This window comes from Anser brachyrhynchus, assembly GCF_964034855.1.
Source record: "Anser brachyrhynchus genome assembly, chromosome: 2".
NCBI classification, from domain to species: Eukaryota; Metazoa; Chordata; class Aves; order Anseriformes; family Anatidae; genus Anser; species Anser brachyrhynchus.
Genome location: NC_137695.1, coordinates 116,592,427 through 116,618,576, shown reverse-complemented (window position 1 = coordinate 116,618,576; position 26,150 = coordinate 116,592,427). Strand labels below are relative to the sequence as shown.

The 26,150-nt window shown below is 38.9% G+C and overlaps 1 protein-coding gene across 8 annotated transcripts in view; it reads left to right on the top strand.

Moving 5' to 3' along the window:
- NOL4 (nucleolar protein 4) overlaps positions 1-26,150 on the top strand; it is a 194,281-nt gene that overhangs the window by 36,753 nt on the left and 131,378 nt on the right. For all 8 annotated transcript variants that reach the window (XM_080578440.1, XM_080578435.1, XM_080578436.1 and 5 more), the window contains 3 exons: positions 6,322-6,433; positions 6,945-7,057; positions 11,070-11,202. In XM_080578440.1, the coding sequence (XP_080434566.1) occupies positions 6,322-6,433; positions 6,945-7,057; positions 11,070-11,202 (358 nt within the window). The remainder of the gene's footprint in view (positions 1-6,321; positions 6,434-6,944; positions 7,058-11,069; positions 11,203-26,150) is intronic.

Here is a 26,150-nt window from a genome sequence, read left to right as displayed (position 1 = left end):
TTGAGCCGGCATAGCCACAGTGCAAAGCCTTGAAACATTGCAGCAGTGAACTTGAGTTGTGAATGAGTTGTGAAGTCTGAGCAGGGGAAATGGGTCAGTTAATAAAATTCCCAGTCCATGAATGAAAAAAGAGCACTAAGATGATGAGCTGGAAAGGAAGTAGGCATGCAAAACATGTGGGAGATATTGATGTGTCAAGGGAACGTAGCTAGAGGCAAGACTGATCAGAAAGGTAGTACATAAATATACAACATCTGAGGAGTAACAGGAGTCTATTAGGTGTGGGGCAATATCTGGGGTCCTGTTCTCCATCCAGCTCTTGCAGTAATGAATATTTTTCTGTCAGCCTAAGAAAAACCTTCAAATTGTGAAACATTATATGACATTTTTCCACTCTCAAACTAAGAATGTGCTTGTGAGTGCCTTCTAAGCACCACACTGAACATGTCTTCTTTGGGGGAAAAAAAATTAAAAAACCACAGGTTGCATTCCCTTCCAGTCCTTCCTTCCCTTGATCAAACAGGGTTAAAGCATGTTTGTGCCCTAGCCGGTCTCCATCCAGAGCAAACGTTATACTTGGGAAGGCAGAAGAGTATGAGGTTTGTGCAGGGCCTTAATACACTAAAGTACTTGTATCTACACTATTCCTTTGTGCAAGGTGAAACATTTAAGCCCTGTTAACTTTTTTTCTTCTGACTTGTTCCTGCTTTCTTGCAAAGGGCAATCTTTGAGTGTCCTGGCAAGGAACCAGCTAACAGGTGCTCCCTATTGCCTTCCTCTCAGAAAGATGGCCCTGTTACATGGGGAGGGAGCGGAGCTGTGAAGTAGAAGTTGAGTATGAGAGAGAACAGCATTTTTCACAATATAGCAGGGTAGTGAGCTCTTGATAAAACCTCCAGCAGTAGTATATCTGCTTTCTTACATCAGTCTTCTATTCTGACCTCTTGCTGAGGAAAGGAGAGGACTTTCCTTGTCTCGTTTGCCCTCCTGTCATCAAGAAACCCGTTTCTGCCACCTGGTTTGATGGCTGTGGGCCCAGGAGAGATTTTCATCCTCTCTCTCTCTCTCTGTCTCTCTCTCCTCTTTGAATTCTTCTTTGAGTCATCTCCCCTCCCCTCATTACCCTTAATTAAAAAAATATACACGCACACCAAAAATTCTCTCTGTTCTGACACATCGTATCATCCAGACTACACATACATTCTCCATGTTAATGCTTTAGGGGTTAATAGGTTCACTTGTAAAATTTCACTCTCTTTCCTCACACTTGTCTTTCCTACTATGCCATATGTGTCCTAAAAATCTGCCTTTCAGTTTAGTGTTCATTAATTTTCCAAATAAAACTTTTCCAAATAAATGTAGCTCTGAAAGCTACATCATCAGAACATCCTGCAATTAAATCATCTGGACGTTGGGGAGCAAAAAGTCAATTTTGCCCGTTTTCTCTGCCCGCAGTAACACAATGGGAAGGCAATATGGTTCTCATAGACAGTTAGGGCATACTTCACTTAGCTCCAGTGTAAAACAGATTACATGATCAGGTACTGGATTACTTCCCTCATAGTAGTTGTGTTCTGCATAGGATCCAATAGATAGCACATAGACCAATTCCAAATTTAGAAGGCCTTTTTTGCTGGGTGAAGTTTTGGAAGGGTTAATATATGTCAAAATCTGTTATATTGTAGACTTCTTATGAACAGTGGAATAAATTCATAAAAGTTTTGACTCTTATGCCACTAATGTCAGCTATGTTTTTATTTTCCTTTGTGTTCAGAGTTAAAACAAAATATACGTAGGCCTGCATGGACTGTATTGTTAGGGAATGTTTTGCTTCTTAACCTGTAACTTTTGGGGCTAAACTAAACACTTATTATTTTGGCACTCTTTGCTTAATGCTCCAGATGTCTAGTTTCTTCTTCATATTTTTTCCCTTTACAATATTAACAGCATTCAGCTGTAATAGCTATACCTAGCACACAACACCTAAACATCGACCTGCTAGAATCTGCATATTTTCTGGATTGTCCATGACGTGGGATACATGATAGTGCATTTCTACAAAGGAACAGAAGATATGCTAATGTGCAATAAAACCTCCAGTAAGAATAAGGAATTATATAAAGCTACTTCTGAAGCATCACATTTGAAGAAAGCATGTGTATAATTTGTTTTTAAAGCAATCGAAGTCATATTTCCCTCTTTGGATGCACTCTGGGATACTTTATCAATATGGTAAATCAGATGCAATCTGGGATATTATATCAGTATGATAAATCAGCTCTGCTTGTTCTCTGGTTGGTAGAGACACGTGCATGACCAGTTTCCTGTAAATGATACCAAATATATGCCTGTCTGCATCATGAGTGTGTGGATGTAAACAATGTAATATCTCCCAATTTAATTCAATTTTCTGTCTTTTTTTTCTCATTTTTTTTTTTAAGAATTGCAATAATATTATTTATATATAATAATATTATTTTATTGCAGGGCATCATTGAATGAGATGGTCTGGCTATATTTTTTTTTAGTTAGCTAACGGCCTTGTGAAGAGAACTAGGAACAGTACTACTGAAGGCAGTGAGAATATACTGCATCAGTGAGGACTGAGTCATTATTGCTTTCTTTCAGATAGAATGGAGGTTAGAAACATTTTTTTTTTTTTTTCTGATGAAGTCAGACCACTAAGGTATTTCTGTGTAGTTACTTACAAAGTGTCATAGGCCTCCACATTTTGCTCTGAAAAACACACAAGCCATCTCCATGAACTTCATCAGTCCAACCTTGAGCTCAAGCTGATAAACTCCACTTAGAGGTAAAATACAATATTTTGTATTCAACCTTGTGTTGATTTTGTTAGAGATCTTCTAGTCTACTGCTGGTGCTAGGCCAGCTGGTTCAGAGCACAGCCAGAGCTAGCTAGCAAGCTGCTATCTCCATCTCAAAAAGTAGATGTGCCCTTCTTCAATGAGAAAAGCAAATAGGAGTCTGCATTGCTGGGGGGTGTGAGACTTTTTTTTTTTTAAACTTTCTGCCACTGAAAATTGAAAAGAGATTTTTTAGATATATTCAAGCAGCAAGATTAAGGAAAGTTGTGGGTCATGTCCTCTACATATCTCTTTTAACTTGATACCTATTGTGTTATGCCAATTTACACAAGCTGAAGTCTTGGCCTGTAAGTGATTGATATAAATTACAAAGTAAACACGGGAAGAAGTTGGTGAAAACTGATGTCATTTAGGGAAGGGCATCCTTAAAACTGTGTTGCAGTGGGAGGTTGGAGACACGAGCATCTGCTGTGTGGAAAATTTAGTTATAAAACCCGGTTCCCTTATAGTCAGTGGAGCATACCTATCAAATCTGGGACTTAGCTCACTTGCTTTCCATGGAGGATTTTCATCTTTTCTGAGCAGAAATGGAATCTTGACAGAGATGTTTGATTAGAATAAATGGAGCATTCCTATCAAATGCAGGCAACTAATGAATCCATGGGTAAGCTCCATTAATTTCAATACAGTGTTAAATGCGTTAAATGTTATGAGAGAGAGCTTGCTGCATATATGCACTTAGCAATTTTCTTAATGCTAAGTTCCATCTTATTTTCTGTCATTTCATATTCCATAAAGTCTGAGTATAACCAATGTTTTCAAACCTGGAAAGGTAAATAGGCATCTGTTCAGTGGTACAAAAAAACAAGTAAAATGATCTGAAATATATTTGGTAGGATCTCCCACTCAAAAGGGATTTCATTTAGTTCCTGCATTTTCAGAAAAATTGTTTTGGGCCCAGGGACAAGCTATGCCAGTTCTTCTCACAGAAGAATGTTTGCTTTTACACTAATCCCCTTCTCTCCCCCCAAATAATATCATGCACCATCACATGTGGTGACCAGCAACAGGACCCGAGGGAACAGCATGGAGCTGGGACAGGGGAGGGTCAGGCTGGGTGTTAGGGAAAGGTTCTGCACCCAGAGGGTGGTCGGGCACTGGGACGGGCTCCCTGGGGCAGTGGTCACGGCACTGAGCCTGCTGGAGTTCAAGAAGCGTTTGGACAATGCTCTCAGACATCGGGTCTGATCTTGGGGTGGTCCTGTGTGGAGCAAGGAGTTTGACTTAATGATCCTTGTGGGTCCCTTTCTGAATCAGGATATCATATGGTTCTATAATTCTATGAAGATTTCTGTTATATATTTTAAAAAAGAAAACAAACAAACAAACAGGAAAAGGCAATATACAGCCTGAACAACAATTCCATGAACAGGATGGAATAATTCTTATTTTATAGTGCATAATTTCCCATGTATTTCCAGACCAAACTCATGTCACATCAAGAAGCACTAATATAAATTCCACCTATATTCCAAAATACAATGTCACTGATGATTTTGGTCCACAGGGTTTCAGGAAATGTGACTTTCGACACAGGTTAAGTAGGTGACAAACAAGCCAAGAAGAGTGTGAGAGGGATAAAGCAGGTAATTCTCCCTGCTCTTAGCATCCTTGTGAGGAGCACAAGCTATTTGTACAATATTTAATCCCATTTACATCTAGTTAAAGGAAGGTATCTTGTCCTTTCTGTATGCACACTTTCATACACCCCACCTCCATCTTTCTGCACTTCCTACATAGACTTGGATCAACATAGCCTCTTGATAGGAAATTGAATCCTGCTGCAGGTTTTACAGTAAGGGAATACAAGTGGATATCAGCTAATTCTTCCTTTAATCTCTATTGCTGGGACTTTGTCTTTTTTTTCGGGGAACATCTCTATTGCAAAAGAGTCACTTTGGTTGGGAAAAGAAGGGCTAGAGATTCTTCAAAAAGCTTGCATTGTTCTGTATATATATATATATATGTCCTGTAAACATGGGAGTGTATAATAGAATCACAAAAAAGCCATGGCTTTGCCTGGCAATGTCTTGAAAACATCCAAGTTTGGAGATTCTTTCACCCATCTGATAAACCTAGCCTGCTAGTGGAAAAGTTTTTCCTGATGTCCTGTCTGAATGTCCCAAGCCACAGTTGGTGGCTGTTGTTGCTGAAGTTGGTGGCTGAAACTCTGAAGGTTTTCTCTCCACAGTTCTTGTAACTCCCCTTCAGGTAGTTGTGGGCTGCAATTAGATCTTTCCCTGCCTCATAACTTACTCTTTGTCACAAAACAAACCCAACCCCCTCGAATCAAGTCCAAGTCAGTTGCTCTGGGCTCCAGCTGCCGTGGTGGCCTGCCACAGGGCCGCCTTCTGCTTCTGAGCCATCTTCTTGAACTGTGGAGGGGCAAACCAGACACAATGTTCCAGCTGCTGCCTTACCAGCACTGAGTAGAGAGGTATAATAACTTTTCTTGATCTGTTGGCCATATGCTTAATGTAGCCAGTATGAAATTTGTTTTATCTGTGATCAGAGTTTGCTGTTGGCTCATTTTCAACTTGGCACCAACCATCAACTCCAAGTCCTTTTCAGCAAGGCAAAAATGTCTATAAAGATATATGCATCCCTAGAGAGAAAGGGGGAAAAATGCAATCTTTCAAAACAGCAATAAGTCCTTCCAAGTCCTTCCTCCTCTCCTTTCTCTTTTTTCCAAAAAAAAAAAAAAAATTCCTCTGACCCTCTGACGTGTGAGTATGTGGTTGGAGAGAATGATTATATTGAAAGAAGGAGACAACCAAAATCTATTCTTTCAATGCATCTCCAGGTGATGCACAATCTCTAAAATTGAGTGACTTCCAAATTCTATAACTGTTAATAAAAATAATTTACCTGCCCTGCAATATTAAATCACAAGCTTTCCAAGAATATCTTCACGAACATTCAAATACAAAGTTAGAATAGCAAGGAAACTGTCATCACTGCTAATGCACTGAATCCTGTACCTGTCTACATATTGTCACAATCAAAACAAATAGAGCATATAAGCCAAGCCTTTTTTTTTTGTATTGATTATAAGAAAAAGATTGCTTTTCAATGTTTTTTTTTTTTTTTCTAAAAAATAAAACAAAACAAAACAAAAAAACCAGCCCCTCAGCAGGAAGCCAGTTATGTATGAATCTTTTTGTTGAAAGGAATTGAAAAAAACTATAAACGGAAAATGAAGCCCCTATTGATATGAGTGAAATTTTGTTCAGTATCTACTATTAGCCACTAGATGAGAAGTAGGCAGACTGAATAGATGTTTCTTGAAATTCTGTATAGTATGCAGAACACTCTTTCATTGTACTTCCTGGCATTATATGAAAATATGCCTTATTTGGAAATATAACGATCAGTTCTGTTAAGTCATGTTCAATCATCTTATATAATAACACCTATATTTTGTTATTCATTTCAGATTTCAGAGACCTATGCCTTCCTACCGAGAGAAGCGGTGACACGATTTCTAATGAGCTGCTCAGAGTGCCAGAAAAGAATGCATTTAAACCCAGATGGAGCAGATCATAAAGGTAGTTTGAGTGTCAAATAGTGGGATGTAAAGTAATTTTATTTCTAATACCCATTTATATTTGCCTAGCTTAAGTGAGGGTTCATAAAAATTTGGTAGACTGGAACAGTTCAATAAGTCAGATCATCTCATTTACTTAAGCTGGAAGGTAGTGAATCTTCTGCTTTCGCTTAAGGATGAAGTGTAATGCCATATGCACCCTCGATAGAAAGATGATTTTATCTAGAGGAAATCATTTATTTTGCTAGGGAAATGTTTATATGGAGGCTTAAACATAAGGAATAGATAGACCGCATGTGCTGTAGTCGTTTGGGATAGATGTACTCATCACTTTTCAGGTTTCAAACTTGATTTTCATTTTTCTTCAGGAGATTTCCATCTGCACAGCCTACAAGCAATTGAAAATGCCAAAGTTAGAACTAAATGACATAACTGTCTGACTTTGACTGCAGAGTAGGCTGAAGTAACCTCCACAACTAACATATAATGCATAATAAATGTTTTTATTACAGATAATGGAAAACCTCCAACTTTGGTGACCAGTATGATTGATTACAATATGCCAATTACCATGGCCTATATGAAACACATGAAGCTGCAGCTACTAAATTCACAGCAAGATGAGGTACAAACTGAAACCTTTTAAATTTGTTTTTTGTTGTCTTGTATACTTTGGTGCTTGTCTTTGTGGTAGCCAAGTAACAGAACTGAAGATTGATGTGGATCCCATCTTTATAATTCATTGCTAGAATAGTAACTCTGAAATCAAACCAAGGCCGTGTGCAAGTAATCAGTTTGAGAGAAAATGTCATGACTTAATGCCCTTCCATGGTTGGGGGTAATATGTTGTACCTCTTCAAAGAACCCGAAGGTGCCCTCTTACTGTCTGAACCACTGGAAACGATAAGGGGGGCAGCATGTTTGCCTCAGACTTAGAGCTATGCTCAGCAGTGACTTTCATTGTCCGTGTCTAGAGAGCAATACCATCAAGAGCTGAAATGAATGCCACGATGTTCTCAAGGTTAGTAGCCAGGATGCAACACATTACAGTGAGATAGATGGAAACCTTAGCAACATCAGCTGATATCTATAAGGCAAAAAGCTTGATAAATAAGAGTAGGGGTTTCTTTTGAAACTTCAAATAAAAAGACAGTGAACAAAAAAAGGAAGAGACGTAGGCTGAGAATCAAGCTTCTTAGAGAGAACTGGAGTTGAATTGCTTTGAATTCATTTCAAAAATTATTTTTGTGATTTATTCAGATTTTTCTCAGATATTAAGAAGTACTTTGTCAATTGGAGTTATCCAAATTATTTGCAATAAACTAATTTTCCTAGAAATATGTTCATTGACCATTTGAACTGTCAAATACTTAGAAGCCCAGCCATGTGCCAGCCAAAAAGCAGTCCTGCATGCTGTGTCCTTCTGCCTGACTACAAGATTTTTTATTATTATTATTTTTTTATAAAGAAAACCTCCAAAAACAGCCTTAGCAGCTGGATTATGCCAAAGACCCTGACTGACTCTTGACTTTTGTGGAGTCAGCCAGATTTGGTTTCATAATAATTAGCTATGGGCTAGTGCTGGAGATATATGAATTATTCAACACCCCATAGAATGAGGATTTTGTCACTGTTGTAGAAATGTCAGGATCCTAGTTTCACTTTTGCCTGATATATTTTTTTTAATATTTATTTATTTTTATTGGGGAGGGTGTGGGGAGAGATCCCCAACTCTGTGTTCTTCACACACGCAAATGCAGCCTAGTATGTGCTGGCCCTTTTTAGAAATCTGACAGCAGGATTTCAAGCAGCAGGAGGTAAGAGGCTTTATCCCTGCACTAGTCTTAGGAGTTAAAGGACTCTCTGGTTTCCCCACTTCCCCTCTTTCAGAATTACTCATCCCACAGTAGGGTCAGGCACTCATGATGGATCAGGGCCATCTGCCACAGTGTCTCTATAGCCTGAATGTTTTGGTGTTGTCCTTCTGGTCTGATGACTGATATTTTCATTAAGCCATTTTTTTCATCTGGATGAACCAGTGGCAACAATACAGGGATAGCAGGAAGCAGCATTGCTTGGTATCTCTGTGCCCCGCTCAGTTTTGTAACTCTGATGTTACTGTGTATGAAATGTCTGCAGTGCTGGATTTATAAAAAGAAAAGTAGTTTTTGACATGTTTTAGTCATAACGTGTTTGCCAGGGCAGAATGGATACAAGGAGAGTTCTCAAGATAATCTTCGCATTGTTTCTCAAAGCAACATGGCTAAGAAGTTCTTTTTTAATCCAGGCTGTACATTTCTTACACTGAGAAAAAAAAAAAAAAAAGACAGTGAAATGTTACAGTACAAAGCAGGAAGATTCCTGGTGCATACATTCAGATTATGTCGTGCACTTAAAAACATGCTTGGGTTTGTAAGAAGGTTCTGTTTCCAAGGTTTCATCAGTCCTATCTGTGTTCTTATGGAGGGGGTGGAATTGAGACAGGAGTGAACTGAGATGCCACAACTAGATAGCGTGGCGTTTGTAAGCCTCCAAGTTCTCTCATCCTCAGTTCATCATTTGTCATTTGAGGCCATCGATGAAAGGGAAACAAGCTTGATCTAATAGGAGAACTCATCCACATAAGGGAACTTACATCTGTGCTGTTAACTGGTACAAAGGCCAGTGGCTACCAGCTGTGCTCCCCTTGCCTGTGGGTACACCCAAATTCAGAAAAAAGTTTTACATGATTTGTACAGTGAGGTGGAGATGTTCTACACAGGCAAACACAGGCTGCCCATGTTTGGAGTTGTTTTTTTATACCTATGCAGGTAGCAGATAGCCAGAATTGCGTTATTGGGAGCCCATACAGGTTGCCCAGCCTCAGAAATAGAAAATGTAAGCTGCTGCTTGCTGATCCCTGCAGGGATCAATGAGAAATACCACTGTGCCTTAACACTAGCACAATGTTCTGGAAGATCTTGGAGAATTTGTGTCCTGATCTTGCTTTATGAGAAAGCAGCATGCATTTTCTCTACATCTCAGAACCAGTTTGTTGTGCATCTTGGCCCCATCTGTCTGGAGCACAAGGCTGGTGGACACCAGCTCCCCGTGCCCAGCTCACGCAAGGGCATGACTCTTTTATTTGCTTCTCGCCCTGTCTGGGCAAGGTAGAAAGGTACCCACTAGAGAAGCCCTCACTCTTCCATTTCATTATATTTTTATTTTTATTTTTATTTAAATAAAACTTTGAGAACAAGCTGTGTTTGTGCCATTACGTGACGTTGTCCTGGTGTGATGGTGCAGAACAGCATCACCTTGCATGCTGTTCCTCTCTCAATCCTGGATGGCATTTGGTAGTGCCATCCTGGTTCAACAAGAAACACCCACGCAAGCTGGAAACAACACCAAGATCCAAGACAGGAATTGATCTAAGGGCCAAATGCTCAGAAAGAAGAAAGAAAAAGTTAGCACCTGTAGAAACCAGTTCACAATAAATACACGGTAAATCAAATTGTAAACTTTGCTGTTTTTCTAGGTCACTTCTGGTAAGTGATCCAGAAAAAAACAGTCTGTTGTTTGTTAAAACAAAGTTTTAAATTTTTTTTTTTTTTAAAAAAGACTTATGTTGACTGGAAAAGTATTTTAAGCTAATCTTTAAGGGATACAAAGTTATTTGCCTTATTTTTCTGTATGCACTTGAAATTGCTTTTCTTCACAAGAGTAATTATCTCAGAAAAATTGTTACTGAAAATATAGCACTGTAGGTTTGTGTGTTGCCTCCACAGCTTACAGAATAAGACTTGTGAATGCTAAATTTTTAATCCATAAGTGGTTGCATGAACTTCAGTGGGACTGAAACAAGTGAAATTAAACACGTATTATACACATATTAAACACGTATGTGAACGCTTGTGGGACTAGATCCAAAACTGTTTTGCTTGTGTAACTGAGGACAAACTTTCTGATTGGGACTTTTTGCACTCTATTATCGTCCTTAGAAGAGTCTCTGTAATTGGACTTGATGGATAAGTCATATTAAAGATGTTTGAGTTAGAATAAATTCCAAGTAATTTTCATGTGATTATATTACTTTGGTTTGCCATTTACTTTCATTTGAGCATGATAAACAATATTCATCATTTTCATAGATGCATCTGTAAACACAATGGCAACGTAAAGGTGATGCCATGTTAAGAGAATTAGGTTGTGGTTTCTTATTAGGTCAAGTTTCCATTTAGAAATATTTTACTGTAAGTGGTATGCACAGGGTTACTTGCTTTGCTTGAGAAAGGTGGAAAATTCAGGTACAGAATGTGGAGAGCTCTCCCCAGCCATGCCTGAGTAACAAGGACTTTGCATGGGGTCTCTAGTTACAGCCCTGTTTTACAAAATGCTATGGAAACAGTTATGAGTGTGGTAATGCAGTATCATCATAGTTGATCAAACTGCATTTGTCAGACTATCATATCACACAAATGCTGCATGTTCCTTGTTCTTTATGTGCTTTGCTTGTTTGCTTATATACACGAAGTATTACTATGTGAATGTGTTCCATGCCAGGTATGAGTGGAATGAATAAGGGTGGGTGAGCTCCACATATAATGTGAACAGCATGCAATGTTTTCTGACATGTCTCTGAAACTTTCAATTTGCAGGATGAAAGCTCTATAGAAAGTGATGAGTTTGATATGAGTGACTCTACTAGGATGTCAGCTGTGAACTCCGACCTCAGCTCAAATCTCGAAGAGAGAATGCAAAGTCCTCAGAATCTCCAGGGCCAGCAGGATGGTAAGGTTCTCCTTTCACATAGAAAATGTGGTATTGTCTTGTCTCTCTCCCATTCTGTGCCTTCATTTAGTACCTGCTGTGTCCTTTTCTTCATAGCGAGTTTCGTTAGGTAATTTGAAATGTATGTTCCCTTTGTATCAGTGTGAAGAGGAAGAAGCTGGTTGTGTTTTTTTCTTTTCCTTTTTTTTTTTTTTCAAGTTAATTTACTTGTTGCTTAGGCAACAGGTGAGTGCTTAGATCACTATATGTTAAGTGTTATTATTTTATTATTTTTATATATGAAATGTGACCATACACAGGCATAAAAGGAAATGAAACTCAAACCTTTCCAAGGCAATCCAGAAGGCTGAGAAAATTGTTTTTGGTGGTTGAAGTGAGGGAGAAGGGAGAAATATGTAACAGAAGTGTAGTTGTTTGGGAGCAAGGAACAGGATGCGATATTCAGAAAAAAGGATGAAAAAGACAAACTCCAACAGAGAAATAGAGATAAAAGATGAGAAAATACGACCAGCAGCCTTGTAACTCTGAACATTAATTATTTCTGGGTTAGTTGCAACGTAAAGCTAATTTGTTGGTGAAAGAGATGGAAGTCTTACTTTGCATAGAAAGAGCACAAATGAGTACTCTGATTTCAGCCCTTGTTACAGAATGAGTTAGATAGGCCTGGTTTTAAGTTAAATTTCTCCTTGGGTGTGGAGCTCATGCACAGCCTGTCCTATACAGACTGTTATGGTGGCTCATGGGTGGCACATGAATGAGAAACACCCAAAGTGCAGGTGTGTTCTGTTGCTATCAAATACAACCTATTGGTATTCTGTACATGTTACTGTGTAATTTCCTGAACATGTGTGCCTATTCAGAAGGGCTTCTTATATTTCTCCTGAACACTATATATATGGAATTTGACAGTTAAGCTGGATTCTTTCCATTTTTTGCATCATCCTCAGTTGTTACCTTGTAAGGGTATGTAGGTTAGAAAGTGTGTGTGTTGCACAGTGACTGACAGGATCTGGCTATGGGCAGGACCTTCTGCTTTGTTGCTCTCTAGACAAATAAAGGAGGAGGATGTTAAAGATAATTTGCTAGGCAATTCTGAACAAAAAGCAGGGGAAGCCAGTTCACTTTCCTGCTAAGTCTGACTTTTCAGGGCTAGTATGTAATAATACTGCTAACTCAGAGTTTTCAGGGATTCTTTGGAAGGTGCCAGTTTTACGTGTCTGGCACTCAGTGAAAACTGTGCTTTAGAGGTTATCATTTACATGTATACTCAATCTATTTCACATATGAAGTATTTCTTAATAGTAATTGTGTGCATGTGTAACTCTGAAGTAAAAATCACAGCTCAGTGCCATAACCTGGAGAAATGCCTGTCATACATGTCATAATACATTCTGCAGCCAGAGTAATGCTCCACATCTGATCATAGTAGAACATACGTACGAATGATAAAATGCTGCAGAGCTGTCACTTGCTATTTAAAATCTGTGGCAAATAAATGCACTGTGTCTTTGAACTACAGGTAGTGTGATCTTACAGAGTTGTTTTAAATCTCTCTGCTTTTCTTCGCCTCCTCCCAGATGGCACTTGCTCACCTTCTTAAGGCAATACTATTTTTTGTTGATTCTTCTGGCTAAAGCATCAGCTGATAGAGAGATCTGAAATGAGAGCTTTGCCTGCCTCATGGTTTTCCTGTGTTAGATGCTGTCAGGTAGCAAACCTGAGTGTGGCCAGTTACAGCAATACTGTGTTTCAAGATATTGGAGAAGAGGCTGAAGGAGAAACTGGAAGACATCAGAGAAGGGGAAGGAAAGAAGAATGATAGGAGAGGGCAGGGGTGGAAAGAAAAAAGAAACTGAAGGAAATGAATGAACATGGAACATAAGAAGCGGGACAGGAAGGAAGGAAGACAAAGGGGAACTTAAGTGAACCTAACAGTAGCATTCCTTTTGCTGTCACAGCTTCTACTGTAAAATTTCACAAATTTAATACTTAATTATAGTGTATGCCCACCCAAATTATCACTTAAGCATAGTGTGTGTCTGAAGTGATTCCTTCTCCTTTCCCTCAAACTATTTTATATGTCCACGAGAGTTTTTGTCAGCCACCACATACAGTCTACTGATAAAGACACCTGACATGTGGCTTATGTGGAATGTGTTTGCTGCGTTTTGGCAGGTGGAAACTTACTGCTGTGTGTGATTGCCCATGCACGCATGGTTGGGAAAGGTGCCTGTGGTGGAATGGGACAGCTGCCGCAAACGTGCCCTCACTGGTAGAATGATTTGCTAATGGGAATTGTTTGCTAACAGGACTCACTGCTGCCTGGGTTGGATTAGTGACAGATCCAGAATTGGTGTGTTCTGCCACTGGGCATTAGCGTGGCCTTCCATACAAGGTGGTGTAAGAATATTTTGGGACATCTAGCATTCTTTTCCCATGGATTTCAACTGATTAATAGTACAATATAATCAGTGTACCCTAGAGGAATCCAGTGGTGGGTCTGGCCACGCCAATGAGGGATAGATGGGGACCCTTCTTCCATTTCAGTTTGTCAGAGCACCGTGGAACGCTGACACTATGTCAAGAGAACAAGATGGTTTCATGCCCTTTTACCTGTAGCTATACCTGCATCATATTCAATCAGGTATTTGCCTTTGGAACCCTATTGCAGAGATCATACCAGAAAATTTGACCTGTGGTTTCTCAACATCTTCTAGTCTAGTACTCTGTGTTCTCTGTTTCTCGTGGTTAGGTCATTTGAACCTGAATAGAATTAAGGCAAGTATGAGAGCAACCCACAGTATTGGCTGAAAGCAATTGACTTCTTCATCCAGGAATACCATGGTCAGTAGAAATGTGCTGAGAAGGAGGACACAGAGAGGGAAGGTGTGTGTTTGCTTGTAACGGATGGGCATTGATACTGCACAAAAGTCCAGGGCTCTGCAAATGCACCAAGGCTTTGTATGATTCCCTGTATAAAGAATATTAGATTGAAAGGAATGAAGAACTGAGGAAAAAATGAAAAGTAGAGAGAGCTGGTGAATTCTACCCATAGTAGTGAAACTGCCACAATACTGTGAAGGACAGTTCCCACTTTAAATTAGCCTTTGTGTGCTTTTAAATAACAGGGCCTTGAGTCACACCTGCTGGTGGATGGCTGAAAATAGCATCGTGAGCACCTGCAAGGCTGCTGCAACTATGGGGGAGGAGTTGGAAAAGAGCTGCTGCTCTTCCCTGGGGAGTTAGAAAAGGAAAGCAGCTCTAATATGCAATCGGTTTGTTCCCCCAGCTGGGAATGGGGTAGGGCTATCTGGTTACCAGTCCCTGGGAGCTGCTTTCCCTAGCAGCAAGCTGGATAATAGGGCTGCAAATTGCCAAAGTGTTCCTTTCTCTTTTGCACCCCCCCCTCTTGCTTACCCCTGTTTTTTTGCTTACCTATTCTGGGAGTCTTGTCTGCTTCCTTATACATATATGTGCTACAGCTCCCTTGTCCTAAGCTGGTTCTTGGGGTGAGTGCTGCACGCTGCTCATCTGCAGGCAAAGCTCCCACATGACAGCTGTCTTTGATTCTCCTTTTTTCTAATAATGCTCTAGGGACTTGGATGCGAGTGGATCAAAACCTTTTGCTCTTGTCTCAGACTGCAGGCAGCAGGCCAGGTTTGCCAACTGAGTCTGAAATAAAGGAGATAGTCTTTTTTTTTTTTTAAATTAGGAATTCAGTGCTTCAACCTGTACAAAATGATTTCTGTAGCAAAAAAAAAAGGACCTCTAGACAGGTCTGTTTGAGGGGCAACAAGATCTTTTGCCCAGAGGCAAAATAGGAGTCTGGTTGCCTTTGCCTGTTAGCTGAAGCTCTGTGCAGAACAGCTGAGTGTGTTTTGCTCACTTGCCTTGGTGGTTCATTGGTGACCAAGGCACAGGAGCAGAGCAGGGGGGCTCTAATTGGACGAAATGTAGAACATGCACAACTCTGTCCCTAGAAGAAACAAGGGGCTAAATTTGATACCTCACCATGTGAACTATCAAATAAAAATCAGAGATGAGGCTATTTGTTTGTAAATCAGTGCAAGATGGAGAATTCTCCTGTTTGCAGTTTTTCTCACTCTACCAAGGTACAGCAAAACATTTTAATGCTTTGTTTGAGTTTTTGTGGAGGGATTTATGTTCACTTCAGTCCAGTTTGTAGCAAATTATAGTTATGTATGTATATATATTTATATAGAAATACCCCTCACAGACATTGTGTGGAGACTGTGCTTATAGAGGCTAGATATGAAAAAACGTGTCATGATTCAACCTTTGACAGGGGTTGTGATATAATCTTAGACCTGGAGATTAGTAATAAGCTTTTCCCATTTTTTTTTTTTCAATTTACAGAAAGTTGGGCAATAGTACTGTAATGTAGTGGAGGACTATTCCTTCAAGTAGCTTGTGGTCATTTGGATGGTGCCGATTCTTTTTCCGTAGCATGCTTAAGTTGCCAGGCTTTCCACAGTGTACATTTAGGAGGTGTTTAAGGTTCACTTGAACCATCCCTTTCTCTCATATGGTGTTTGTGGTAAATGGAAGTTTAGGATCATCTAAATACCTGTTTTCTACATCGAAGATGTAATCATTAATCAGCAGCTTCACCTGAAACAAGTAACAGTAGCTGATTAAGTAGTTAAATCTGTGCCTCTGTGCAAGGGTGTGGAGTTTACTAGAACCATGCTTGCCATTGTTTTTTTTCTCTCTGAACTGAGCCCAAGCCAAGTTTTTAATCCATCTTTCCATTCTGAATTGGTTGTACTGTAGTAGTTCTTTCTGCTTTTATCTTTGTTCCACTAAAACCTGGACTCTGTCTTACAATACTGACTTTTCTTTTTCCACAATGTAATTTAAGTGAGATGCATGGGTTCAAACACCAAGTGAGATGCATGGGTTCAGGCCAAAGTGAAGACAGATTGGCAAAGGAGTATATTGGAGTAAATCCTCCCTGCTGTTGCCTATGTTTTGACTGTGCTAGTGATGTAGAGTAAATCAAATGGTAACAAAGCCAACACGAGAGCAGGAGATTCTCAGCACTAAACCCGTTGCAATCTTTTTGCTGCTAATTAAAAAGTCTCTGTGGAAATGCTATTTTAAATTAATGTACAAAATTATTTTACATTAAGGGGGATTGTGCCTTTAACTTCTGTTCAGGTACTGAAAGGTTTTGCAGATAGGCTTGTTGTGTATGCGGTCTAGTTGTGCTTGATTTCAGCAACAACCCACAAAAGATTAGCCCAAATGTTTGTAGGATTTGCTTGTCTTTTACTTAAAATCTTGACTTCTTTAGGCTTCCAAACAACGCACCTGACATTTCTATAGTGCATGGGGTGGACTGAAATTAACACACAATGTCATAAAGCTGTAATAACTTGTGCTATTAAACATAAAATGAAAAGCAGCCTGCTAGTTTTCCTTCATACAACCTCATGTACTTGTAGAAAGCTTTTTAATGTGGGGGATTATCTGTGGCTTGACTGGTTTTATTTGCAATTTGTAGATCATACCAACACAGCTATAATGCTATAAAAGTTGCTTATTACGCTTGTACTTTATACAGGACATTAGGTTAATAAGCATTTTACTCTAAAGCAAAAGGTAATTTTTGCTTAATAGTGTGGGTTTGGGCTGATTAAGAATGGAGGATGTAGCACTGTTAGCTTATAAAGAGCATAGAAAAACAACTGCTACTTTACTTTTTTTTTTTCCCAAAATGGTAGAGCGTTTAAAATTGCATTCATGTTGGGGCCAGGAGAACTTCTTAATTTTGTGATGTATCCAGACTTTCTGGTGTTGCTCAAGCCAGTGAAACTTGTGACATTTTGGGCAACAATCTCTATTCATATGAGTAAGGATGAAACAATATCTGTCTCACAGCAATGGAAAAGAAGAGACACATAGCATCAAAGCAGTGCTGATAATATAGTAACTTATGCACAATGTTTTGTGGTCTTGCTCTAATTTCCCTGGAGAGGAAAACCCACCTGTATGGACAGGTTTTATCTTTCCCTTATTCTGGGAGGTTGAGCAGATGCAGCAGAGGCTGAAAGAGGGCAACAGGCACTTCCCAAAGACGAGGGCTGCGACAAACTGGCAAGAGGGAATGAGGAAGGTCTCTGCTTCTGCTGCCCGGCAATCTGTTCTGAGGATAAGGAAAAGTCTCCTGTCTCTGCAGTTGTCAATCTGCCGCCTCTCACAAGCACCAGCTTCATTACCGAATAAAGCACGGGATAGCAGAATCACATATGCACGTTGCTGAATAAGTCTTTGGGCTGCACTGAAGTGTTATCTTACTCTTGTCAAAATTACAGGGGTTTCTTTACACAGGGAATTAGGTATAATACATTGCTCTGTTTGAGAAAATTAATATCATTTTCACCTAAACAGAGTTAAAGTGGACCTGAGAACTTGGCATACAATAATACTATTATTTTGCTTCAGTGGAGCTACACCTGGGGTGATTTGGCCCATCAGATTTGCTTTGATGTAACTTGATTTGCACAAATACATGTAAGAGGGAGGTAAAGAAAAAAAAAAAAGCTGAAACCAGAACAGAAAGCCAGACAATTGTACAAATCTCATTCCAGTTTTGCTTTAATGACTTCTTTAGAGATGATATGTTATCAGTGTGAAAGGCGCTACGAGTGACACTGAAAGGACTCTTGAATGCTGTTACGATGTCAGTGATAATGCATTGTACTGAGCCTGTGCCATAGCTTGAAACGTTGGCCCTGCTGTATTAGAAACTTTCAGTCCTTGGGATTATTAAGGATTCTCTGGAGTACTGGGTGGACTTTTCAGCAAATCAAGTATTTTAATGTACTGGCTACTTATTACAAAGCAGCTGATACTTGGACTGTCATCAGAGGGCTGAGCAGATAGGCTCTTCGACAGTCTGACAGATAAAAACCTTCCTTTGACTCTTTGTACAACTATATATGTTAACTATTTAGCAACAGTGTTTCTCCGTGCAGATTAATGTTAAATGAATACATGGCTAAGACCAGAACTTCAATAACTGGGTGGATCTGCCTAATCAGAAAGAGCTCTCACACCAGAATTTGGGCGTGAACACCCATCTCACTGAAGTGTAGCACATAGATTACTTTTATAGTTGACTTTTTTTCATATGAAAAGCTACAGTACATTCATTTGCTGATTGCAACTTCACAGTCATCTTGTGAGTTGGTTGGGCTGAATGTCTTTCCCTGTACATTTTAATTCTCTCTTTTCTTATCTTTTTTAATAACTTGTGTTATTTTTTTTTTTGACACTTTTTAAAATCTTATACTATAATTAGTTTCAGAGACTAAAATATTATTAAATGTGCATTATGCATTTCATAGAATCTCAGCTACAGTGTGAGTGGTCTGTTGCAAGCAGGGAAAAATCCTATTTCCCGCACCACCCTCCCAGCTGTACAACTGTCACTTTCCATTACGCTTGCCTTGAACAATTGAGTGTGGCTTGTAATGACAATAATTGCCTCAAAATTGTTTGTCATGTTTGGCTTGTTAGCAACAAACTACTAACTGTTGGTTACAATCAAGTTCTCAGCTATTATTCCATAATTACATAAGGGAATACTTTCAGCCAATAATAGTTCTGAAATGAGAATTATCTTCTCATAAATAATGCTAAAATGCTTGCAGACCATTCACTCTATTCACAGCCATTTTTTTTTTTTTTAACATGAGCAATCTAGTGTTAAGTGAAGCCTACTCCTGTGTAAAAGGCTCGCCTCAGACTTGTATCCTTTTACATCTTCAAAACATGTCTGCAGGTTGCATCAGTGTTGTACAAATCCTCTGTTAATAGATGTTTCACTTTGGCAATAGTGCTAACCCATCAAGCTCACTCTTCCTTACACAAGTACTGAAAGGAGACAATTTGCATTTAATTTCAATACACAACTCCTTGTAACTAAGCTTAGAAGGATTTCTGAAAATGTTGGTTTGGATTTGGTTGATTTTCTTCGTTTCTTTTTTTCCTTATCTTACCATTCCTCAGACTTTTCCTTCCCATTTCTCTGTAACCTCAAAATTAAGGAGGGGCATTCTGGCATATGGGTTTAATTTAGCTTTCCAGTTTATCCTTTTGTAGGTAGCAGTTGACTTTAGCATGAGCTATGTTCAGAGATGGCTTGATTGAATTTAGTTTGCTTCATTACAGTATAGGTAGAGTTTTTTTGATAATTATGGTTAAAATATATGGCAGACATTGATTCCACATTTTTTTTCCTATTACATTTAATGTAGAGAAATATTTTAATTTCAGTAAAAGTAATGTACTTTAAAGAGGATTAAATATAGCCATTATTTCTTTATTTAGTTATATTTTAATTAAGAAAGTTCCTTTTTTTTTTTTTTTTTTCTGAACAGGAAATTCCCTGAAGACACTGGGTTATCTTGCAATTTTTTTAATGGAAATTTCTTTAAAACGCATCTCACTTGATTTTTTTTTTCACGCTGAAAGTTTAAAAATTAGAAGTCATTTGCTGACTAAACACAAATACTTCATCTGCAAAAAGAGAGCAGTATTTTCTCAGCACTACAGAGCTTTGCAATATTTAACACAGAGGAAGTAGATACATAAACTTTCCTGAGATCTGTGAAGCAGTGTTTTCAAATAATTGATGTCATCTTGCCAAATAGTAACCATATTCATTATTCTGAGGCAGAGAGACAACCTATTTCTAACACTTCTTAATAACAGGAATGAAAAAATATATAATCTTTCCAGAATTTTCAGGATAGGCTGAACTTCAACGATTTCCTCCAAGTATTCGTAAATTCTAATGGCCTGGCTATTGTGGGAAAGCTAGAAGCGAGAGTTTGCAGCTTGACTGGAGACAGAAAAATACACAAATAATTAGACAACATCAAGACAGATTCAAATGCAGACAGACTCTGTTACAAGTTTATTTAGCAGTTGGTGACTGGCTCGCAGCTTGCTGGGGGAAGCTCAAAGCTCAAGCAGACTCTTCAGTGCTGCATGCCAGGTGGGCACTGGTGGAACACCCAGACAGACAGACAGACAGACTTCATTAGCTACTCAACCCACTTGGGGAAATGTTGTGGAGATAAACACCTTGTTTGTGTGTTTTGTGAATTGTACTGTAAGTGATGAGAAACCAATCCAGGGCCTCAACTTTAAGGGTCGGCATTCCCATTAGAATATGTTCAGATAAAAGGTAACATAAAGGAAGTATCCAAATTTATGTTATCTACAATTTTCAAACTTAGGTGCACAGAAAGGAAGGGAAATTAATGCATTAGGTCAGCTCCAAGAAACTTTTCTTCATTTCCATCAGAAACCAACTCATTAGTGCACTTGCCTTGCAACTAGAGCATGGCTCTCCAGCAGAAGCATTTCCCTGAGATCTCTACTGCAGAAATCCTTGGTCATAGGCATATTTGCATCTTTACCTCTTACGTCCTTCCTCAGATCTTCAGCTTCATTTCAGTTTTTAGAAACCTACTTTCTTGTGAATTGGTCAAGAAGTCAGCTTAACGTATGTCTGAGAGAACTAGTGATGGCATCTACCAAGCTTCTAGCAGTCCTGATGTCCCATGTCCTTTATTGGGTGGTGTTGTTCCTTAAGAAGAAGGTAGAGTGATTCCTGTTAGTAACTATTCCAGGTCCCTGCTGTAAACAAAAGGTTAAACTTGTGTACAAAGCAATAATTATGTCTGACTGGAAGGTGCAGCTGTTTAGCTTTATATACTCTGAAACTTGAATTTCACATCACTATAGACATGGACAAGAATATTTGAATGAGATCATAAGCAAGGAAAAATGATGTGGTTCATTAGCAGCTTTTAAATAAGACAAGAGTAACAAGTACTTAAGGGTGATAATTGATTAGAAAATTTGATTCTGTGATTTGAGAAACACTGTGACAAAGCTGTGATATCAATGGACTGGTTTGAATTCTTAGTAACAATAATTGCTATTATTGGTTAGATGGGAAAATAGGAGATAGAGCAGGGAATATTTTTATTTTTTCTTTGCAAAGACAACAAAATAGAGCAATGTCATTTCAGTTACATGTAGTTATTCTTCCAAGAAGAACCAAAATAAGAACTGTACTAAAATTTTAATGACTTAATTGGCAGAGACATGCAGTGGGTTTGTTACGTCGCACTATTTAAGTGTCTCTTGGATGATTATCCTGAAGGCAGCTGAAGCTGCAGCCTATCAAAGAGAGGATGAAGAGACAGAACTACAAGATGTGAGGACTCTCAATGTGAATTACCTGCAATGGGGAAAATAGACCCTCTTCAAGAGGTGATGCAAATAGTGAGAGCAGCCAGATGGTTTAGAGAGGCTGAGAGTAAATGTAAGCAAAAAATGTTGTGAAGCGTCTTTTAAAAAGACTTTTTGTTTGTGTATAAAGAATCTATAAATAATATTGAATACTCTACAAGTCTATACCCATCTTCTTGATCAAGGATTTCTATCTGTCTAAAAAAATAAAACTGGTCTGAAAACTGGTAACTTTTTCTAAATAACCCTCTGAGTTAACTGTCCAAGGACCATATTTTAATGAAATGTTCAAAAGAACTTTCACCTCTAGTGACCTGACTTTTGGAAACTGTATCCTGCATGATCATGCCCAAAAAATAAGGTTGCAACTAAAACCTTACTTAAGTCAACAATAAGAATTTCTACAAAGTCCACTGCAGACAAGCTTTCATTTTTCACATTTTCATAATAGGTCTCAAGCAGTTGAACTTATCCTGCAGTAGTTAATGTGGATGAAGAAATTGTCAATGGTTCTTTAATTAAACCAATAGTGCAGTTTATGTGGAGATGATAAGCTTGAGATGATATTTAGTGAGTTAGCCAGGCTCTGTCTGTGTTCCTCTATCTTCCTTTTTTCTTTCTGCCACATTTCTGCAATTCTGTGCTAGCTTTTATGTGTGCTCTCTAGGAACTATGCAACTGCTTAGATTCCTGGCTTGGACTATTATCCCTGCTACAACTGTAATCACAGACTTGTAGTTGCACATATTGTTATACCTCTTGCAAATAGGCTCTATTTTAATTAAAAGCATGGATGTTGTAAAGCCTGTTAACAAGGACAAATATTTTTCTGTTCTCTGAATCAGCTACTCGGCAGCATGCTTCCATCCATTCCCTGGAAAAAAAAAAAAGGACCTTAGATAGCTTACCCAAAGAAATGGGGAAATGGTGGTGAAAGCATTAAAAAGCATGTGCTACGGGTAGATTTTGAAAAACAAGATGACAGCCTGGTCAAGTTCTTCCCACTGATTTAAAAAAGAGGGTTCTGTGGTGATTTTTGAACATAATTTTTTCTGTTGGCATTGTAGAGTGTTGATTTCAATAGAAGCTTACTTAAATGTAGCTTTGCAAAGGAGAGGGTGGACATGGTAAAACAAATATTTTTCTGAGAAATAACTTCACCAGCTAGGAAACCGTGTATATCCCTCACCTTCCAGCCTTTCACAGGCAGGTCAGACACTGCTTTGGCCACACAGAAGAACAAGGTTCTGTTAAGAAGAGCTTCTACTGCATAGATAATTTACTTGAATGGGTAGGAGTAGATTATTAGTCTTTTCTGTTTCTGGTTTTGAGTATTGTGGTTGGCAGTCTGGGGGGTGGTGCTGTTCAATCTATTCAGGTTGTATTTCATTTCTCTGTCTTCTGCTGTTTCTGTTGGTGCTTAATATGATCCTCTGTTAGTAGAAGATTATGCTGTGATAACACTTGAGAAGGGAGGACAGCAAGGGGTTCCAAATCTGACACGTGGCCCATCAAAAAAGCATGCTATAATAGAAATAAAGCCCATTGCTTCTTAGTTGATGTAGGTTGTAGGATCTTGTGTAGCACAAAGGTTGGCTATCCCCTGGGAGTGAACACACTGGCTAGTAAGACCCCAAACTTACCTGATCATCAAGCATGATGGAGGGAGTGGGTGTTAGTGGTACCAATATCTTCCCGCCTCCCCTCCCCCCCCCCCATTATTTCTGCTCAGACTGAAAACTGTCCTCCTTCAGCGCCTTTCAAGGCAGTAAAATGTTACTTATTCTACTTTCCTATGTAAGTGTATGCTGGATGCCTTCTCATTTGTTACAGTCAGGCAGAATGCACAGGTGTGAAGAGGAATCAGTTCTGAGGAAAAATCCAGAGAGGAAAGGGTTGAAAAGACTGCTTAGGGAGTGGCAGAAATTGAGTTGCCAACTTGACAAGGTTATTTTTCCAGCAGTATTTATTAAAAATAAAGTTAGCATCGAATTATGGAACCTCTGGCCCTCTTGTATATTCCATTACACAATATGGAACAAGCACAAAACTAATTCAAATATACACAGAAGTATCAATTTCTATGAATAGATTTTATGTTTATATATTGTATAACTCTATTTATAAATCTGTATTTCTATTACCAAATATATATCTCTTTCTGTACTCATCTATTTCAACAAAATGAAATGATCATTGAAAAGAGAGAGAGCTTTATGACATGGGAATCTGTTATTAAGCAGATGTTACATTTTTCTGTGCTCTAGAGACCATCTCAGAGAGTTCAGAAATACCATAGACTTGCATTTCTGGAAGGGTCAATTCTGTGAATGCCAAATCAAATCAGAGCCAAACGCTTCTTGAATTTCCAAGACAAAAAAAAAAAAAAAAAAGTAAGATATCTTACTTTCTTGTTGTTCTGATGTGGGTGGAAAAGCTTTTGATTGAATGCATTTTCAGAAAAGTCACAAAGTGTGTGCCATCTCAGCCAGCTTGTGTTTTCCTGTTCAACAGAAACAACAGCAAGAAATAGTGGCTGTCAGCATCGAAGCTCAGATAACAATATTGCAGGTAGTACCTGAGAGGCAGCTGTAGCTACAACAGCTTAACAGTGTATTCTTCCTCCAGGGAAGAAATGTCAAAAATAAATTTGGATGACTGTCTTGTAGAAGAAGGTTCCATAGTGAAGCCTATGTGAAACCTATCTACGTATATATGAAATCTATAGTGAAACTCTTTGCTTCCCCCAAAATTCTTTCCTAATATTGGACAGTGCCCATCTTAGGGGCTTCCTCTTGGAACCATTTCTGGAGGTGCTTTGCAGGTCAAGTCAGAAGTGGCATGGAGAACACAAAGATGGTGTGTACTTGATAATTGGTACTGGTGAGTAAATGGTCTCCTGAGGTTTAGCCAGGGCAATTCTTTAGGTGTTTTTGTTCTTCAGTATGATCATAGAACCATAAAACATCCTGAGCTTCTTGAACTCCACAGGCTATGTGCTGTGACCACTGCCCCGGGGAGCCTGTTCCAGTGCCCGATGATGATAGCTGTAATCAAGGCAAGGACTCATAAACTCCATAGCTTTTAAGGCCTGTGCCAAAAAGGAAAGGTGATTTCTGGCTCATTACAAGTGAAAGATTATTTGTTTATTTTTGCTGCTGTGGCAAAGTGCCCAAGTGGGCAGCCACTAACCTAGCATTTTGAAAGGTCCTAAAATTTAGACTGGGTTGAGTAATTTAAAGTTGGATCTTCTTGTTACAGGGAGACCATCAGGAAAAAATTCCTTCCTCCTATCACCTTTCATTTGTTCACCTTCATTTTTTGAAGGCCATTTTTTCTGTCATGTAAGCATCAAGACAGATAGGGAGAGAGATGGACTGGGGACTGAAAAACTTTTTGCATTAGTGTCAGGAGGATAAAAAACTTTTTTTTTTTTTTCATAGCTTCCTGTAGTTATTGGTAAAGAGCTCCGATGTTTTTTTTGTCTCCAGGGCAAGACTTATCGAAGAAATAATTTTCAAAACAATCCTTAGCTCACAGTCTAAGGAAGTTCTGAAATATTTCTCCTGAGTACTGCATATTTGGTTATTTGCCAGCTGTAACTCTGTAATATCAAAGATGAATGGTAGTAAAGGATGGGGGCTGGTGGTTGTAAGACATGAGAACAGGATGGGGTAGAGCAAATGAAAAGTTAAGCTCTCTTCGTGCTGATTTCTGGCTGGGATTCCGAGTGTGAGAAGGGAAAGGCAGTTTTAGAAGCAAGCAAAAACAGTTTTCCAAAGAGTCGTCTAGAAGACAGGAAGAGAGGCAGTAGTGAGGGGCTGGCAGAGGCATAACTGGTAGTTAGACATCTAACTCCTGCAGAGATGTAGCAGGAGAGAGAGCACTTTTCTGCCATTCGTGCCTTTGAAAGTGCTGCTCTTGGTGAAGGTTTGCAAGTTCTCTTACAGTGACTCCATGAAGAAGCTGTTTAAAAGTGTATTACTTGTCAGTGTGTGAAAGGAAAATGTCAGTGCAGGCAAATGTCTTGCATCATATTCTCAGTGGGCCTACATTGCTTTAGAGCAAATGAGGTTCCAACCTTGTTTAAAAACAGATGTTATTTTCTGTCCACAACGTTGATTTCTGTGATAGCTGATAGTTGTCCTTACATCCCTGTAAGTATGAAAAATGTAATGTTAACCTCCTTAATTATTAGGCACATTTTATAAGTCCAATATACAGTGATTATACAAAAATCTGCTGAAGTCCACTTGCTATCACTTCTGGTCTTCAAATGGTGAAGAAACCAAATAGATGTTTGTGGTAAATGCTTGCTTGATTTCAGTACAACAAAAACTGTTCGAGAATGCCAGCTAGTCAGTAACATGGCATAAATGGCATGCTGTATTATGTTGTCTAAATTCCAGAAGAGATGCTGTCACCTCTTCCACCCACCCTGTACATGTGGAATATCTTTTCAAAGCAATCTGAGGGTGTTTGCCTGTGCATTTAAATTGATGCCCTGATTCAGTAGTTTTATTGTTCTAAGTAGTAATACTAAAGGAAGTGTTTTCAGTTGGGAACATTTGGGGGAATATTACCATCTTTGTCAAATGTACCCATCCATACAACAAGAGTGGCAGCAATTTCCAATGACTCAGAGCGGCATT